At 52.7% G+C, this 18380-nt stretch overlaps 1 protein-coding gene across 2 annotated transcripts in view; it reads right to left on the bottom strand.

Moving 5' to 3' along the window:
• Window positions 1–18380, bottom strand: part of ST5 (suppression of tumorigenicity 5) — a 117851-nt gene that overhangs the window by 6154 nt on the left and 93317 nt on the right. For both annotated transcript variants that reach the window (XM_012000242.1, XM_012000241.1), the window contains exons 5-14: window positions 18020–18171; window positions 15948–16163; window positions 14954–15050; window positions 14498–14542; window positions 13014–13198; window positions 11591–11700; window positions 11309–11378; window positions 8289–8366; window positions 7597–7737; window positions 3045–3193 (exon numbers count right to left, since the gene is read on the bottom strand). In XM_012000242.1, the coding sequence (XP_011855632.1) occupies window positions 3045–3193; window positions 7597–7737; window positions 8289–8366; window positions 11309–11378; window positions 11591–11700; window positions 13014–13198; window positions 14498–14542; window positions 14954–15050; window positions 15948–16163; window positions 18020–18171 (1243 nt within the window). The remainder of the gene's footprint in view (window positions 1–3044; window positions 3194–7596; window positions 7738–8288; window positions 8367–11308; window positions 11379–11590; window positions 11701–13013; window positions 13199–14497; window positions 14543–14953; window positions 15051–15947; window positions 16164–18019; window positions 18172–18380) is intronic.

Here is an 18380-nt window from a genome sequence, read left to right as displayed (position 1 = left end):
ATGCTAATGGGGCTCAGGGACCCTGCAGACTGGTGAAGCCCCCACTTTCCCACTGCGTAGTGTCTCAGGGACAACAGTGCTACTCTCAGGGAAATGCACTTACAAACAGCCAGGAAGGTATGCAGCAGCCCGCAGGACAGTCATCTGACAAAGATCTGGAAAAGGGCTGTCTTGGGTTTGGGGGGCACATTACTGGGCCCATGGCTGAGGAGGCAGGAGGTTTTGTAAACCCCTAGGGCCAGTGAATGCAGATCCTGGGTACCCTCTCCCACCCCACATCAGAACTAGGCAAGAGGGACAAAGAACTTGTGGAAAACCTAAATCATCCTCAGCGGAACATGAGCTGGCTGGACCTACCCCTCCCCTCTCCAGCCAGAGGCAGACCCCAGGCAGAACAGGAAGGACATCTTTTCCAAGACCCCAAATTGGCAGAACTTGAATACCCGGCCAGGCCAAGAACAAGACCTTGGGATCATCCCTCCCAGAATGGTCCTGGAATGTGCTCAGAGGCAGCTGCAACCACAGGAAACAATAGCTGTATTCACAGCCCCATGGGAGCTGGGCTGGGGGGCGGGGTGGCAAAGAGGAGGCTCAGCCCTGCATTAGAGGGTAGAACCTTCAGGAAAAGAAACCTCATGGTCCAGGCTCTCTTAGGGGCCACTAAGGTCAGGCCAGGCCAGGGCACCAAAGCCGGGCAGTCAGGGGCTTTGTTGGCTGACAATGACCATGGCTGGCACACAGGAGGGGCCTCTTGGAGCTGCTGTACCTAGCTCATTCCAGCTGTTGGGCTAGATTTCTTCACAGGGGCCTGATGGGCCCACAAAACACCTAGAACTGTGAGACACAGAAGCACTGAGGCTGTGATGGGAACAAGTGAGGGGCAGTTTTCCTTTCTAAACCCTGGCGCTCTATGGAAAAGTCAGCAGCTCTGGTTTTTCTTCCTCCTCTCTTCTCCTGGGCTGAGGATGGGCCTGGGTTCCTGTCCCTATGAGGGCAATCGGGAGTTCATTTCTCGGGCTCCTCTCAACTGCTCCCTGTATATACGGAAGGAAATATCCCAGGGATTCAGGACTTATTGGAGGGCAAACCAGAAGGGGGATTTTCCTTCACTGCCCTCCTCTGAGCACCTGACATTAAGGTGGCTTAATCAATGTCCAAATGACCACTCTAGAGAAGCCACTACTTGGGATGGATTCTTTGACCAAAACAATACGTAACATGTTGCCAATAACCCATCCTGTTGTTGTAGGAGTTATTAAGAAATTATTTTACGCAGAGAGGAAAAGTTTTTGTTTCTTTTTAATTTTTAATTTTTTATTTATTTACTTATTTTGAGACGGAGTCTCACTCCCAGGCTGGAGTACAGTGGCACAATCTCCGCTCACTGCAACCTCCACCTCCCGGATTCAAGCGATTCTCCTGCCTCAGCCTCCTGAGTAGCTGGGACAACAGGCGCCCGCCACCACACCCAGCTAATACAGGGTTTCACCATGTTGGCCAGGATAGTCTCAATCTCTTGACCTTGTGGTCTGCCAGTCTCGGCCTCCCAAAGTGCTGGGATTACAGGCGTGAGCCACCGCCTCGTTTCTTTTAAAGCAGCTCAAAAACGTTTCTTGTCTAGAAAGCAAGCCCTGGCTCTTACAGCCAGGCAGGCAACCTTTGATATGCAAATACAGACCATTAGAAATTGGGTCCACCCAACACGGCAATTCTCACCGTTGTCTTCTTGCCCTTGCCCCCACATGTGCCTAGCAGCATGGCTGCCCCGCATATTCCCACATGTGTAGAACATCAGGCACCCTATATTCGCGTATTAAAAGGTGAGGATGGGAGGACCAGCTTTTTCGGGGGCTACATGAGTGACATGCCAGGTCAAACCAATTCCCTAAGCCCTATGCAAATCAAACACCGCCTCCTCCAGCCTACTTATAAAACTGGCTGGTGTCCACAGCACTTGAGGTTCCCTCTCTTGGCTTTGGAGCCTCCCTCCCTCTGTCTCTGTACTTCTCCTTTCTGCTTTTCTTCTTTCCTTCTTGCCTATTAAACTCTCCGCTCCTTAAAACCGACCCCACGTGTGTCCGTGTCGTTTTATCTAAACCAGCATAAGAACCAAAAGCCCTAGTGTTCCTCCACTCATCGGAGCCATATCACTCTCCCTTGCCTGTGTCACCCCCCAACCACCACTGACATAAAACTTTTTTCTTTTTTAAACCTTGGCTGTCTAGAAGAGCTCTCACTTCTTCCTTCCTAAAATGCCTCAGGTCCAGTGACCATCACTTCTGCCACCCGTCCCATGGCCACCACCAGACCTTGACACCTCTACCTCTAAAGTCCTAAATGCCAGCATTTCAGACCAAGATTTGTGACCCACCCAGCTTTTTTCTTACTCCTCCTAAACCAGCTCCCCCACTTCCCTGGCGCCTCCAGGCCCTGCACATCGTTTCCTGGTGTGGGCTGGCCAGCTTTCCTCACCCACTCTCCTCTCTGCACCTCAATGCCCCCATGGCATCCCTCTCCCCAGCCCTCCCAGTGCCCAGCCCTGGGCCACTGCAGTCGCCTTCTCCAGGGGACACCCTCCACAAGACCCTCACTGGCTGGCTCAGCACTCCTCACACTGTCCCCAGTCAGTGCTCTTGCCCCTTCCTCACAGCGGCTCTTTCCTTAAACTCAGCATCCCATTGAGATGGCTTTGCCTCCCCTTCCAGAAGAAATGCAACCATCCGCCAAAAATCTCAAATTCTTAACGTTTCCCCTGTACATATACTGCCATCTGCACAGTCTTGGCTGTTGCAAAGGAAGAAATGTCCCTCCCTCTTCCCTCAGGCCAAGCCCTCCACAGGGTTCTCAATCCCGCCATCTGTGTGCTCCCAAACCCTTCTCCCTCACCCACACAGGGGTGCTACCTTTCCACCTAGTCTTTATCTCCCTATGCACAGCCCCACTCCAGCACCAGCCAGCAAGTGCTTAGGCTCCTGAACACTTGCTGATTCACTTGTGGGCGTGCTTTCCCCTCCCCTCTTCTTCCTTGCCCAGCTGGGCCCTACCTGAGCTTATCTGCCACAAAAATGACCCGGCGCTCCAGCAACAGCGAGGCAAAGATTCGGATGAGCTGGCGCACACTGAGGCAGGTAAAAAGGCACTCAAAGTCCACGTGCTCCAGCCGTGAGTCCATGGGCCGCCGCAGCTCTAACACCTGCAGGAGAGCGATGGGAAAGTGGGCCTGGGCCAGCCAGGTGGGTGCTGCCCTCCGGCCCTCCACGAAGCAACTGGAGGCTGCTTTCCCCTTCCCACCTGCTCTTTTCCAGGTCTCTCGCCTATCCTGCTATGCAGTAAACCCCTCTCCTCCACCCCTCAGACTACAGCTCTGCTCTCATAGCACTTGAACACCCAGGCTGTGGGTGAGAGGGCTGCCTGTGAAAGAGGGGAAGGATCCAGAAGGAAGGAGTTGAGGGACTATCCATCGGGACCTCAGGAAGAGAGGAGAGCTGACTGCTCTTAGAGATAGGGAGAAGCAGGGAACCACACAGCCACATCTCTAGGGTCCTCCTGCCCACCTCCCCAGACAAAGGTCTAAGCCCTTAATGCTGACTAGACCCCACTGCTCTCCAGGCATCTCTGCATCCCAGGACTCTAATCCCAGCCACCTCTGGAAAGGCAATGCTGGTGTCCTTGTTGCCCTGTCCCCCTCCCTTTCCTGCTAGAAAGAGTTTCCTTCCAGAGGCTATTTGTCCTGCCATCCTGGCCTTTATCTCCATCACCCTAAGTCCTGTGCCAGGCACAAAGAAAACACAAGCAAAGGGCTGGTCATTCTGCAACCTTGCCACGAAGCAGGACTGTCTTATCAGGGCTAGGCCTAGCCTTCTTTCCTCCAAAGGCGGCTCCCAAGGTCAGTGCCACAGCTCAGAGAGCCACTTCTCTGGGGGCAGTCACGGGGGTGGAAGGTAGCGAGTGACCCCAGTGGTGAGGGCAGGAAGAACTGCTGACGCTCAGGCTGTGCCAAAGCAGCTGTCCCTGGGGTCTGCTTGGCCTCATCCTTGGTCCCACAGCGTGTGTGTGCAGCATAGATGTGAAGGCCTCCTGAAAACTAGGGTGAGAAACCAGTTCTCTCTCATTGCCCGATGGCATCAAAGGTAATGCTTTACAAGGAGTTTTTATACCCATATCATCTCATTTGTTCCTCAGAGTCTAAGCAAGTGAAGGCGTTCTGATTCCTAACTCAGCATCCATCCTTCTGGGCCCCAGAGAAGCAGCAAAGTGGGCACAGGGTACAGTAGCAGTCTGTGTCCACTGTCTCTCCCACCTGATGGTGTACTCCTGGAAGGCCCGGTGATCCGCCAGATGCTGGGTACACCCCAAATGGTCAGTGAATGTGGGCTCAAGGAAAGAAGTACCACAATGATGCCAGAGCCCTTTATACCTGCTCCAGGCCCTGTCCCCGCCCCAGAAGTCACAAGCTCCCTGCATGCAGCCCAATAGACTCTGCTCTCTAGCACCCAGCCCCCTACTGTCCCTGGCGCCCAACCCTCCCCCTTCCCCCAGGGACTGAGAATTCACACAAGCTGCTCCCACTCCCGGCCTTGTTCCATGCAACCCTGCCTTCAAGGAGATCAGGCCCAGGGGTCTGAAGGAGCCGAGCAGTTACAGTCTGGGAGTCCGCTGGGTGTGACTAACATCTGCACAGGGACAGGCAGGACATCTAGGAGGGCAGCCAAGCTCATGTGCGTGGGGAGGGGTCAGGGAAGCCTTTCAGAGCACAAGGTACTTGACTCCCCAAAGAGAAAAGAAGAGAAGTGTCTTCTAGGCAAAAGGAAGTAGGGTTGAGGGAAGAGTAAGTATCAAGTCAGAAGATGAGAGCCCAGTGAGGTGGCCAGTGCCAGACCACGAACAGCTCCCAGGCATGATGCTGGGCTATAAGGGAAGGGTCACCCATCCTGTGCCCCAGAGCCACCACAAAGCCTAAAGTTCCTCTAAATGAAGGGGAGAAAAGAGGCGAGGAGAAAGCCCTCAAGCTAGGAGTTGCCACTGCTCAGCAAGTATGCTTTTTTGGTCAGTCCTTCTCCCATTCTCTACAACTAATTTATTTACTCTTCCCTCTCCTAGAACCCAACATCCACCTCTTACTCTCAAAGAATGACCTTTTATATTTATATATATATATATATACACACAGACACACACATATATTTGTTTTTTTTGTTTTTTTTTTGAGATGGAGTCTCGCTTTGTCACCCAGGCTGGAGTGCAGTGGCGCGATCTTGGCTCCCTGCAACCTTCACCTTCCAGGTTCAAGAGATTCTCCTGCCTCAGTCTCCCGAGTGGCTAGGATTACAGGCATGCGCCACCACACCTGGCAATTTTTTTTTTTTTTTTGTATTTTTGGAAGAGACGGGGTTTCAACATATTGGCCAGGCTGGTCTCAAACTCCGGACCTCAAGTGATCCCCCCACCTCAGCCTCCCGATGTGCTGGGATTACAAGCATGAGCCACTGTGCCTGGTCTGACCTTTTCTATTTTGAGAAAATCAAAGCCATCAGATGAGAATCCAAAATCTACTAAGCCACAACCTCCTCTCCTAATAAATGCCAAGCCCTCCATGGAGCCTAACACTCACATCTTCTCAGTACACTCTGTTAGCCCCTCCTCCTCCTGTAGCTTTAACCTCTTCCTCTGGCAGCCATTCCCACCAGCATACAAACAACCATCCCTAACAAGCTTCCCTAGTTCCACATTTCAGTTGCTGCCCTCTTCCCTATTTTTCTCCACAGCCATGCAATCTTGAGAAGATGTCTACACAGGCTGTTTCCACTTCCTCACCCCCATCACTTCTCAACTCACTCCAGCCCAACTTCTGGGCCCTGCACTTGTCAAGATCTTCCACACCTCATCCTGATCTCTTAGTGGTACCTGCTTCAGATCATGGCTTCCTTTTTGAGGTGCTCCTCAGCCGAAGCCCTCCCCTGGTGTTCCCCTCTCCTCAAACTTCAGGGCTGTGGCTCCTCTCCTGCAGGGCCTCTGCATGTTGCGGTTCCCCAGGACTGAGGAGGACTCCATACTGGGCTCTCTTCTCTTCCCTATTTACACTCTTTGCTACTACATATCTTCTATTGGGGGTCTCACGGGCATCTCAAACTTGACATGTACACATTTGGACTCTTCCTCCTCATTATCTGCTTCTCCTTCACGAGCTCCCATCTCAGTACATGGCTCCATCATCTACCCTGGGGCTCCAGCCAGAAAACTGGGAGTCAGCCTTACAGTCTCTGTGACAACTACGCCCTATTTCCAATCAAACGCAAAGTGCTACTGGTCCTAATTCTAAAATCCATCTACTTCCCTTCTTCTTCTACCACATCTTAATCCAAAGCTGCCATCATCTCTTGCCTGTAGTGCCGCAACAGTATCCCTGCTGGTCTCCCTGTTTTCACTCCAACCATTAGCTACACGGCTGCCACAGTGGGCTCTGAATACATGTATCAGCTGGCCACAGGTGGCTCATGCCTGTAGTCCCTACAATTTGGGAGGCAGAGGTGGGAGGATTGCTTGAGTCCAGGAGTTCAAGACCAGCCTGGGAAACATGGTGAAACCCTGTCTCTATAGAAAATACAAAAGTCAGCTGGGTATGGTGGTGCACGCTTGTAGTCCCAGCTACTCAGGAGGCTGAAGTGGGAGAATTGCTTGAGCCTGGGAGGGTGAGGCTGCAGTGAGCCATGATAGCACCACTGCACTCCAGCACCACTGCACAATATGGGCGGCAGAGTGAGACCCTGTCTCAAAAAAATAAAATGAAAACATATATCAGATCTTATCATACCCCTGCTTTAGATAAAATCCACAAATCCTTAACTTGGCCTAGCAGGGACATCGTGATTGGGTTCTTGCCTGCCAACCCACTCCCCTACCCCTACCCTGTCAGCCCTCTGACCAGCACATGCACTTGCCCAACTTTTGCCTTTGCAGATGCTGGTTCCTCTACTTGGAATAATCTTCTCCCATTCATATCCTTCTCTTTCCGTCTCCCTCCTCCTGCTTCATTTAGTTGCCCCCACTCACCACTTAGGTCTCTGGTCAAGTGTTACTTTCTCAGAGGAGACCTTCCCTGGCCCCTAATTTAAAGCAGAACCCTTGTTCCACACTCTCATAAGGTCCTGTGCTTTCACTTGGCTCGTAACACATTTAGGAATTATCTATTTATACGTAAAAGTGTTTACTATAATATCAGTATCTCCCACTAGACTACAAACTTCATGAGGACAGAGAGGTGTCCCTCTAACTCTGACTCTGCTCTGAGGTCTGGCACAATCTCTGACTGTGAGATGGCACACATTCAGTAACTGTTCGATGAATGAACAAAAGGAAGGCAGATGGAATGCAGTTTAGTCCAAATGGGTCAAGGAAGGCCCCTGGGAGGAGCAGAAGGCTGGGCAACATGTACATTCCTATTGTTCGCTGTTGTGGTCCCTTGTGATTGGGTACACTGACATGGTTGAGCAAGGAGGAGCCATGCTCTGCACCCCTCAAAGACTGTGACCTTGGCTAGTGTGGTCCTCCTGCCACCCCAGCCCGTAGCCCAAGAGAAGAGGGTGCAGAAATCCTTACCTCATTGCCAGCACCTGGCAGGAATGTCTTCACTTTGATGGTCTTCCCTGGGGCTGGGAAGGGCGACTCCATGAGACTTCTCATGAAAGGATAGACCAATGCCGCGGAGATCCCACGCCGGCGCTCCACCTCATCTAGGACCTGTGCCCACCGCCAGCAGCCCAAAGAAGAAGGGTGTCAGGGCAGTGCCCTTCCCCCCTCCTGGCAGAGAAGAGGGCAGCCAAGCATCTGACCAGGCTGGCCCAGAAGCTGGCAGATGGGAAGGCGGTCTTGCCAGGATCTGCACACTCTACCCTTCCCGTTTTCCTTGGCACTCAGTGATTCCTCTGTTCCTTAACTGGCCTTGCTTCAGTCCCCAAGAGCAGAGTAGCTGGGCAAAGGAAATACCACCCAAGAGTCAGCTCCCTGGGCGCTCCTGCTTCCCCAAGGACTCTGGCTCTGCCCAGGGCCCAGGGTGGGCTGTGACGGGGCAGACACTGCCAGCACAGGAGCTGGGGAAATGCCAGCCGGCTGGGTAGAGGGCCAGGCTGGGGAATGGGAGGGCGTCACAGAGCTCACTGGTACTTGCTCCTGCATTCTGTCTCCCGCTTGCTCACACTCACAGGTGGTTTTCTCATCTAAGCTGGCTGCAGATACTCCTGTGGGAGCTGTCAGCTGGGGGAGGGGGAGGAAAGCCTGCCAGAGCCTCTTACCTTGGAAAACAAGCCGAAACAGCCAAGGCGGCTGATGACACAGTACACCTCTGGCAACCGGGGCCCTTTCCCACTTGGCTGGGCCAGGACAAGGAGGAGGAGGAGAGAGACAGACACAGAGAATGCATGATTACCATTTCTGGCTCCTTTTCCTTGGGAACTGAGGAGTAAGGACTGCGCTTCTAGTGGAGGAAGACTCTAAGCCTCCTCTAAACCTCTCTGCAACCAGGGCCCTGAAGGAAAAGCCACCACTCTCAGGACAGGCCTCAGCTCTGCAGGGTCTCCCAGCACCAGGTACCAGGCTCCTGCCAGACTCCACACAGGCTCTGCCCTTCCTCCCAGGAGGACGCTGACAGGGGCTGGCAAAGGGCAAAGCAGTTTGGCAGAGGCTACAGGGTGATCGGTGGATTCATATCCCTGAGGCTGGGACCCCAGCAGATGGGAAGGACTAGGGTACATCCTTAGGAGCAAGCCATTGTAGCTTTTTAGCCCCATAGGGCATATTCGGCATAACATTCTTTTTTTGGTTCTTTTCCCCCTTTCTTGATCCACCTCCATTGTAAGAGAGCAAACTGAAAACAAGAGATGGGAGCTACGATTTATTGAACATTTGCTATACCTGACCTGGAACTCTACAAGAGATTTGTGAGACGGGGATTATTATCCCCTTCATAGATGAGGCAACTGAGTTCAAAAAGATTAAGCCATTGCCTAAGACCACCTATCTAGAAGCTGTGGAGCCAGGAGTTTGCTTTGGCCCTGTTTGGCTGTCTTACCCCTAAAGCCTGCTGCTTTCTGACAGGAAGGAAAGGAAACAAAGACAATTGGTAGAGGTTTGCTATGGAGTAAAGGAGCACAAAGAAGAACAGGACTTAAAAGGTGGGCATGGCTGGGCATGGTGGTTCACGCCTGTAATTCCAGCACTTTGGGAGGCCGAGGCAGGTGGATCACCTGAGATTGGGAGTTCGAGACCAGCCTGACCAACATGGAGAAATCCCATCTCCACTAAAAATACGAAATTAGCCGGGCGTGGTGGCGTATCCCTGTAATCCCAGCTACTTAGGAGGCTAAAGCAGGAGAATTGCTTGATCCCGGGAGGTGGAGGTTGCGGTAAGCTGAGATCACGCCATTGTACTTCCAGCCTGGGCAACAAGAGTGAAACTCCGTCTCAAAAAAAAAAAAAAAAAAAAAAAATGGTGGGTAGCTGAAGGGGAGACAGGCACTGAGAGCTCCCAGGCCCAGAGCCCCCATGCAGGCTTCAGTGCCTTCTCCAGCAGGGCTCAGAGGCCTGGAGGGCCTGGCAAGTCCGAGTCGGGAGGGAGCAGAGCAGCAGGTGCTGGCCCCTCATGCAGGCTGCTAAGCAAATGCAGATGGGGCTATTTCAGTCTCCAAACCTGCTGGCCACACGTCACAGATCTAGAGAAGGCAGAATCTGTTTTTGTCCATATTAGGCCTGAAACTCACTCCTGTCTCTTTCCCTCTCCCCCGCCTCCCCTAAAGCCCCAAGTGATTAAATCAAGTATGTGGGATTTGGGTTAGAATCATTGTGTCCAATCTGCAGGAATGCCGAGCTAGTGCCAGCCCCCTTGGCAGGGACCCAGCCCAGGCCCTCTCTGAGCACGCCAGGACAAACATGCTCTTCCCTGGGGGCAGCAGCCCCACTGCAAAGGAGCAGCTCTGCTGCATCTATGTTCCAGCAAAGGCAGCCTTCGCAACACTCCTTCCAAGCCCAGGAGGCCCAGGCGGCCAGAAGCTTGCTGGCCTCTGCCTGGCTGACCACCTGGCATTGCTCCTGTGCATATGCCCTTCACCCCTCCCTGGGCACTCTACCTCCCAACACCCCCTCTCCCCATCCATCCTCTGGGGGTGATCCAAGAGTACCAGATTGGTGACAAACGACTTCCCTTCTGGTTCTGTGTGACCTTGGGCAAGTCATTCTACCTCTGAGTTTTGACTTCCCAATCTATGGATCAGGGATAATAATGGGCTATTGTGATCATTTTTTTAAAAAGACATACTTGAAGCATCTAGCTTGGAATGTGACAGGTTCTAAACAATGTCTATTCCCTTGGCCTTTCTCTCCTGTGTTGAAAGTCCAATCTCCTGTAACAGGCCATCTAAAGTTCCTCGAGAGAAGATCCATGTTAAACTCATCTTTATATGCCTTTAGCACATGCCTGACTCTCAACAGGTCAGGGCTTCTGATAAGGGATGATAAGTGTTTCTGAATGAATGAATGACTGGCCCCAAATCCTTCCTTCAGGGCTCCTGCCCCCTTCATCTACTCCTAGACTGGTATCTGGGGAGGCTTTCTCTTGCTAAGGCCTGGAAACCCCAAAACATTGTCAACAACCCAGTGCTCCAAGCGAGGAGTGCAGCAGGGGCCAGGCTCTGGGCCTCTACCCTAATCTATTTCCCAGGACTAATGGGAATGGAGATGGTAAAGGACTTCTCTTTACAAAATGGCTAACATTTTCAAAACCCAATCCCTTTCCCCTAGATTCAAGGTATCTCTCTCAGATTCCCAGAGAAGATATGTCACTGTCCCTTCCCAATCTCCAGCCCTACCACACCACAGACAGGCCTCCTCCCCACTACAGCCTGGCCAGGTATGGAGGTGAGGAAGGTTGTCCCTCACCTAATCTGATGCATATATACATACTGCTGGGGGTGATTCGATCCCGCAACCAGAGACCAGCAATCAGAGCCCACGATCCCAAGGGAAATGAAGAAAAAGTAGAAAAAAACTAAAAAGACACAAAAACCCACTCCCTCCCCTTATTCCAGATAATCTCCGATCCTAAGGCCCCCTCAGAAGCACCACTCTGAGCCCTGCTCTCCCAGGGTGGCCTCACCTGTGAAAATGTGTGTGTTGGCAGGGGGTTGGGGGTGGCCTCAGGGAGCAGAACATAGGATTTCATACAAGCTAAAGTTGCAGAAGGGCACACACACACACACAAACACACACACCCTGACCTAGCCCCTGCCTGCCAGCCCGAGGACCAAATGGCCTCACTCACCAGTAAGCGCCTGCAGTAGCCAAAGCGTCTGCTGCCGTCTTCCCCAGTCAGCATGAAAGAAAAGGTCTCACTGGAACAAAGAGAGGTCTGGCATCAGGGAGGTGTGAGAGGACCTAGGAAACAGCCCCCAAGAATAGGGACCGTCATCTTCAGGGTTGGGTGAAGGGCCAGGTTGCTGTAGGAGAGGAGGATGAGACTAGAGCAGGCCCCACTCAGGTGCCCACTGCTATGGGGGTAAAGAAGGCTATGCCCCTTCCTCCCTCCGGTCAGGCCAGGCCTCACCTGCTATACTCTGACACAGGGAGCCAGTCCTTGGCATCAGGGAAGCAGAACTGGGGAATGGCTTTGAGCCTTTCCTCTGCCTCTCGCATCTGCTTGGTGGGTCGGTCCAGCTGCAGGGAAGAAGGAACCAGGAGATGACACGGAACCTGAGGGCAGGTGGTGGTGGCTGAGAAACCCCTCCTCCCGAGGACCCTAGATGCCACTGACCAGTGGGCATGATCTCAGCAACCGTTGTCCCACTCCGAATTCTTACAGAGCCCTGAGTTATCATTCATTCATTCAATAAATGCCAGCGGAGTGCTTTCTGTATGGCATCTGACACAGTGCTGTGCGCCAGGGCTCTTGGCTCTCGACGGAAAACAAAGGGGACAAGGTCCCCGACCCTGCACATTCTGGTCAGCAGAGTGAGCTGCTCAACCACAACATCTCAGAGTGGGGCTTAAAAAAAAAATAAGCAGGGTGGCCAGGCGTGGTGGTTCATGCCTGTTATCCCAGCACTTTGGGAGGTCGAGACGGGTGGATCACCTGAGGTTGAGAGTTCGAGACCAGCCTGACCAACATGGAGAAACCCCGTCGCTACTAAAAATACAAAATTAGCCAGGAGTGGTGGCGCATGCCTGTAATCCCAGCTACTTGGGAGGCTGAGGCAGGAGAATCGCTTGAACCCAGGAGGCAGAGGCTGCAGTGAGCCGAGATCGCGCCATTGCACTCCAGCCTGCGCAACAAGAGTGAAACTCTGTCTCAAATAAATAAATAAGTAATAAGCAGGGTGATGTAACAGAGCAAGCTGGGTAGGGGAGGGGCTCCATGCAGGCGTCTGGACAGACCTCCTGAAAGAGGTCCTACTTGAGCAGAGCCTGAGAAATGAGAAGGAACCAGCAGCCATGTGAAGAGCTGGAGAAAGCACATTCCTGGCAGAGGCAATGGCAGAGAGAGAGGGGTTGAGTGTGAGAGGAAGAAGAGGGAGGCCAGGCTGGCTGGCAACAAGCAGGGAAGGCAGAGTGAGAGACAGGCTAGTGGGAGAAGTGTGGAGTGACAGCTAGTGGGTGCAGAGTTTCTCTTTGGGCTGATAAAAATGTTCTAAAATTGGTAAGTGGTGATTGCACAATTCTGTGAATACACCCGAACACTGAACTCTATACATTAAGTGGGTGAACTGTATGGTATTCAATCGTTTTGGATTTTATTCTAAGCACACTGAGAGGTTCTCTCTCAGCCCTCATCCTTTGAACAAGCACTGGCCCAAACCCACCCCCGCTGCAGCCCTGTCTTCCCTCCTGGCCGAGAGGAGGCAGGTTCAGGGGTGTGGCAGCTCGGTGAGGAGGTATGACGAACAAGATCTCTCTCCTTCCCCAAATAGGCCTGGCGGATAGAGGATGGAAGAGGGGAAATATGGGCAAGGTTGGGAGAGAGAGGGCCTCACCTTGGGAAACTGGTAGGAGACTTCGGGGAGGTAGGTGTTTCGCGATGGCTTCTTCTTGAGGGACACCACCACAAAGTACTCGAAAAGCTCCCGCTCCTGCCACTCCAGCAGCTCCAGCTCCAGCGTGCGATAGCTGGGCGCGCGCTTCAGCATCGACTGGATGTGGACCAGGCGCTGTGTGTGGGCTGGAGGCAGGTTGCACATCAGGGAATGGACCCTCACAGGCCTTATGTTAGCTCCTCTACCCCTGGCTCAGGGCTCCATCGCTGTGGAGCACTTTTAAGGGCATAAACCTAGTCTGATACCATCCCCAGTTTGCAGTGCGGGAGGACTGGCAGGCACAAGGTGCTGACCCCTGCACAAAGACTCTGCCCTGACACAGGAGGCTGCGGGCCTGGTCCTCCTGGAGCGTCCGGAGACTGAGCTGGGGCAGGAGGACTGCCAAGGCCAGGCAAACCCAGGGATGCATCTTGGCACCCACTCTGTCCCTGTACCAAAAGGACCAGAATACATGAACATCCACAAAGGCTTCATCCCTGGGCCCCTAGCAGTACTTGAGCCTTGTCCGTGCTCCTACATCCAAAGTCTACTTGCCATTAGCCTGGGGATGAGAGGATAATCATCCAGGAAGGCCTAGGCAGGGTTTCCCAGTAGAGAAAGCACAAAGATTTATCCAAGGACCCTGGAATGTGAAGGTTCCAGAACCTTTTCAGGCTCCTCTCCGGGGAGAGGGGAGATGGGGAGCGGGGCTGCAGGGCCTCCAGAGAAACAGTTTCTTCAGTCTAAGGCACATTTCTTACCAGAAGAGGTCCTTGTAATCTTCTGTACCCATCTCCCACCCTCCAGATCTACAACCTTTTTTTTTTTTTTTTGAAACGGAGTCTTGCTCTGTCTCCCAGGCTAGAGTGCAGTGGCCTGATCTCAGTCAGCTCACTGCAACCTCCGCCTCCCAGGTTCAAGTGATTCTCCTGCCTCAGCCTCCTGAGTAGCTGGGATTACACATGCCCACCACCGTGCCTGGCTAATTTTTGTATTTTTTTTTTTTTTTTAGTAGAGATGGGGTTTCACCATCTTAGCCAGGCTGGTCTCGAACTCCTGACCTCATGATCTGCCCGCCTCGGCCTCCCAAAGTGCTGGGATTACAGGCGTGACCCACCGCGCCCAGCTGAGATCTACAACATTTACCAGGCAAATCTAGCACCCAATTCCCATGGACAATGGCTTGGGACAGTTTGGGCAGGGCTCCACCCTTACATTTGGCAAAGAGAGACATCTGGATTTAACCTTACAGGGCTGAGCTCACATGTCTATAAGGACAGACTTCCCTGTGGCTCCTGCTCTGTTGTTCTGGTATCTGGCCTGTCTGTCGCCTCTCCACATCAGGCCAGTTAGGGACACTGGAGCCACACATGCATCGGCAGAGAAGGCTGATTCCCTGCAGCCCTGCTGGGAGAGCTTCTGTGCTCGTGGGAGCTGTGCCTCACCTTTGAACCTGTCATCAGAGTCGCTCTCGCTCTCACTGTTTTCATCTGGAAAAGGAACAGCAGAGTACATACTTGCTGGACCCCACAGCCAATGTTTTCTGCTCCCCTACCACCCCAACTTTTCTCACAGGGGATGGTCTCTACCTTCTCTGGGTCCATGGTCAGGCATCCTGCCTCCAGGAGGCCAAGATTTGAAATGGGAAACAGACTGCAATGCTCAGTGAGTCTGGCCTTTCCTTTTGCAGAAGCCGATTCCCACACCCACCTCCCTACTAAGGCCCTCACAGCCCAAAGTCTGAAGGAACCCATCCCAGACCTTTCTTCCCTCTCTGTTCCTCCCTCCTATGTGGCCATTTCCTGGCAGGGCTCTACCCTCCACAGGCAAATTGATGCCTCTCCCATTCCTAATGCCCAAGGGCCCCAGACACCTGAACCAGCTCCGGCACCAAAGCCTACCTCTCAGTGATGCTGTTTCAATGCTGGACATAGACAACTTTTTTAATCTCTTCTTTCCTCTCTTGGCATTGTAAATGGAGTTAATTCTTTGGACAAGCTGGGTGAGAAAAGCAGGGCGGGTGAGGTAACCTTAACACCAGCTGCCCCACTTCCAAGAAGGCTAAGTAGGAGCTCATCCCTGCCCTTAATGGTACAAGATTTCTGCATTGCACCCGTTGGGTCCAGGACTGGTCTAACTGCAGAACCGACCCCAAGTGGTGACTCACCAGCCATGCCTGGTAGCTCTCCATACACCTAGTCCCCCAGGAGTGGTCTCCTGCCCCAACACAAGGACACTAAACTTAGCTCCCCAGAGGAAGGAACTGTGATCAAACTAGACAGGATGGTAGCTCCTGGGTCCCAAGAGTCATTGAACCAACTGAGACAAAGAGCTTCTGAGATGCAATAACAGGAACAAGGATTCTAGCCTTTCCCCTCTGGGCCATAACCTGGGGCCCCGACAGGAAGAATCTAAATTCCCAATATACCCAAGCATTGTTTGCAGGCTAAAAATACCATCTGGCTAAATCCTGCTGCTTTGGGCCGGGGATTTGGGCCTGGCTGCCTATGTGTGAAAATCATTGCTGAAAACTCTTCAATGCTGTGAGTTATAGGAAGAACCCTTGTTTGAGTCCTAGGTCCTTGAAAGCCTGGAAATGCTTATGTGTGCAGATACCCCAAAATTCATACACCACACTTACTAATGGAGAGCCTTGGCTAGCCTTTCCTTCCTCTAACATCTGAGCACCAAGAATCAGTTAACGCATCTTTATCAATAAGAAAGGATAATTAATCAGATGAAAAAGAGGTCAGTGCACAGACCCAGAATTTATTCAAAGGGAATCTAGGAAGCAGTCCAGATTAGGGAAGGAAGGAAACTAGGAAGGAGAGAGAAAGGCTGGCTGCCTGCCCGCCCACCTGCCCAGCCCCAGTGGGCTGCCTCTGGGGAGGGTACCTTGGGAATGCGGCGGGCCCGGCGGCTAGACAGCAGCTCGCTGGTGGTGCTGAGGCTGTCTTCGTTGAGGCTGGAGGGTGAGGACGGCAGGCTCAGCTGAGCCAGCAGCAGCATGTCGTCATGGCTGTGCCTCTTGGGTAATCGTGGCAGCCGGTGGCTCTTCCTTTCTGACCAGTTCCCACTGCGCAGGGACTGGCTGTTGGGTTTCAGGGAAAGCTGGCATGGGGGAGAGGACATGTGAGAGGGGCTCGCCACAGAGGCCTTGGCCGGTGCCTCTCGGCTGGGATGGGGACACAGAGGCCAAGGGCTGGTATCCCTGGCTCCCCACAATCTTGCCCTGGAATTTCCATATCTCTCTTAAGACTTTAACTACTAATCAGCCAGGTCAGGGCTAGATTAGATACTTGCCTTCCCTAAAGGAAGCTTCACTACTGCCAGCAAAAAATGAAAGCAGAGGCTAAAAACACCTGTGCTCTTATCTGAATGGAACAAAAAGGCAAAGTGGGAATTTTGGGGGCTCCTCCTGAGCTTTGGGACAAGGATTACTGGGTCTGGGTGATGCAGCCAGTCTTCCAGACCTCTGCCCCTTAGCCAATCCTAAAAGGTTTCAGACAGCAGAGGCCATAACCTAATGGCCAGCCTGCTGGGCTGGGAGATCCTGCAGCCTGGCCCTCCTAACTGCTCCCATGGAGAACACAGGGGCTCTGGGCTCTGAACACCAAAGCTGGGCCAGGCAGGTCTCACACTGAATTGGCTCCCACATTCACAAGGCCCTGACTGCCCTCTTCCCAGCCCTGATCTACTCTCTGCCTCTCGCCATGCACGCTGACCTCTCAGCCAAGGGCACCATCCTTGTTGTGGACCCTGTGGGGAGGCAAGTATCCCACAGACACCCAACCACTGTCTGGTTCTGGAATTGCCTCTCCTCACTCTTCAGCAAATCCTCCTTCCTCCACAGCCCCCAATTTCCTGTTCTCACCCAATCAATCTGGCAATGCAAACTCAGAGGACGCCTGTTTGAACAGAGCCCTAATTAGAGGGTAAATCTTTTTTTCTTTTTTCTTTTGAGACGGAGTCTCACTCTGTCACCCAGGCAGGAGTGCAGTGGCGTGATCTTGGCTTACTGCAACCTCCGCCTCCCGGGTTCAAGCAATTCTCCTGCCTCAGCCTCCCAAGTAACTGGAACTACAGGCATGCGCCACCATGCCCGGCTAATGTTTGTATTTTTAGTAGAGATGGAGTTTCACTGGCCAGGCTGGTCTCGAACTCCTGACCTCAGATGATCCGCCCACCTCGGCCTCCCAAAGTGCTGGGATTACATGCGTGAGCCACCACTCCCAGCTATGGGGTAAATCTTTTATAAAAACAAACACCTTATTCCAAAGCCAGAAGAAATCAATTTTATATTATCTGGCCAATGCTATACAGATCCTTCCATTTGCAAAGATAATTAGAGTTACCTGGGGAGGTCAGAGAAGCCTCTCCACCTGCCTCTTGTCATCCTGGACAAGGACAGAAGGAGCTGAAGTCCAAGAGCTTCCTTTGGCTTTTCACCTTTCCTCTCATTCTGCCTTCTCCCCATCCATTCCTTAAAGATTCATGCTTACTCTCTCTCATAGGAGTGGCTCCAGGTGTCACAGACATCTGTCTGGCTCTCCAAATGTGGTTTGGGGGCCTACAAATAGCCCCCTAATGCCAGTACTGAGATGACTTCTGGTAAAGTTGCAGAATGCCAAGACTCCCACTAGGCCCTGTCTTCCTGTTTCCCACAGGGTGATAAATAATCAGACAGGAGACTGCAAGGGCTCCTGGCTGAGTTTTGCAACTCAGAGCTTGTGTAGGAAGGGAAAGAAGATAGGACAGGATGCCCCTCAGAGCAGGTGCCAGTTGTCCACAGGGGTTTCGATATGGTGGATGTCCCTGAGTGCAGACCCCTTTGCTGAGGAGACCTCCTTTATCAAGTACTAGTGAGGGTAAAAGCCTGAATGGAAGCTGGGCCCAAGCCTTGGAAGGGCAGGCCCCTACTGTGGCCCTCACGCTAACCCTATAGGCCCATGTCGGGGCTGAGTTACCTGTGTGGGTGGGCTGTTGTACTTCCTGTCCTGAGGACTCCACATCCTGTGCAAAGAGTCCAAGGAGTTCTCAGACAGTTGCTGGGATTTTCGTCCTGCTCTTCGGTTCTTTAAGTCCACATCCTCATATGGATTCTCCTTGGGCAGATCTCCTGCAGAGGAGGAAGAGTTAGAGAAGGGGGAGAAGGGAAGAAGGAAACACACAAACTCACACACACACAAATAAACAAGCAGAATTCCTGTGAACCAAAGAGAATGGCTTCTGCCTGGCCCCTCAGCTCATGAGTCATGCAGCTGCCCGTCTGCAGTGGGGAGGCTACAAACAGATCCTGGCTCCAAGTCCAGCAGCAGAGCCCACCCC

Source organism: Mandrillus leucophaeus, unplaced genomic scaffold, assembly GCF_000951045.1.
Source record: "Mandrillus leucophaeus isolate KB7577 unplaced genomic scaffold, Mleu.le_1.0 Scaffold622, whole genome shotgun sequence".
NCBI lineage: Eukaryota > Metazoa > Chordata > Mammalia > Primates > Cercopithecidae > Mandrillus > Mandrillus leucophaeus.
The sequence above is the reverse complement of the archived record's forward strand: the minus strand, read 5'-3'. Positions and strand labels throughout refer to the sequence as shown.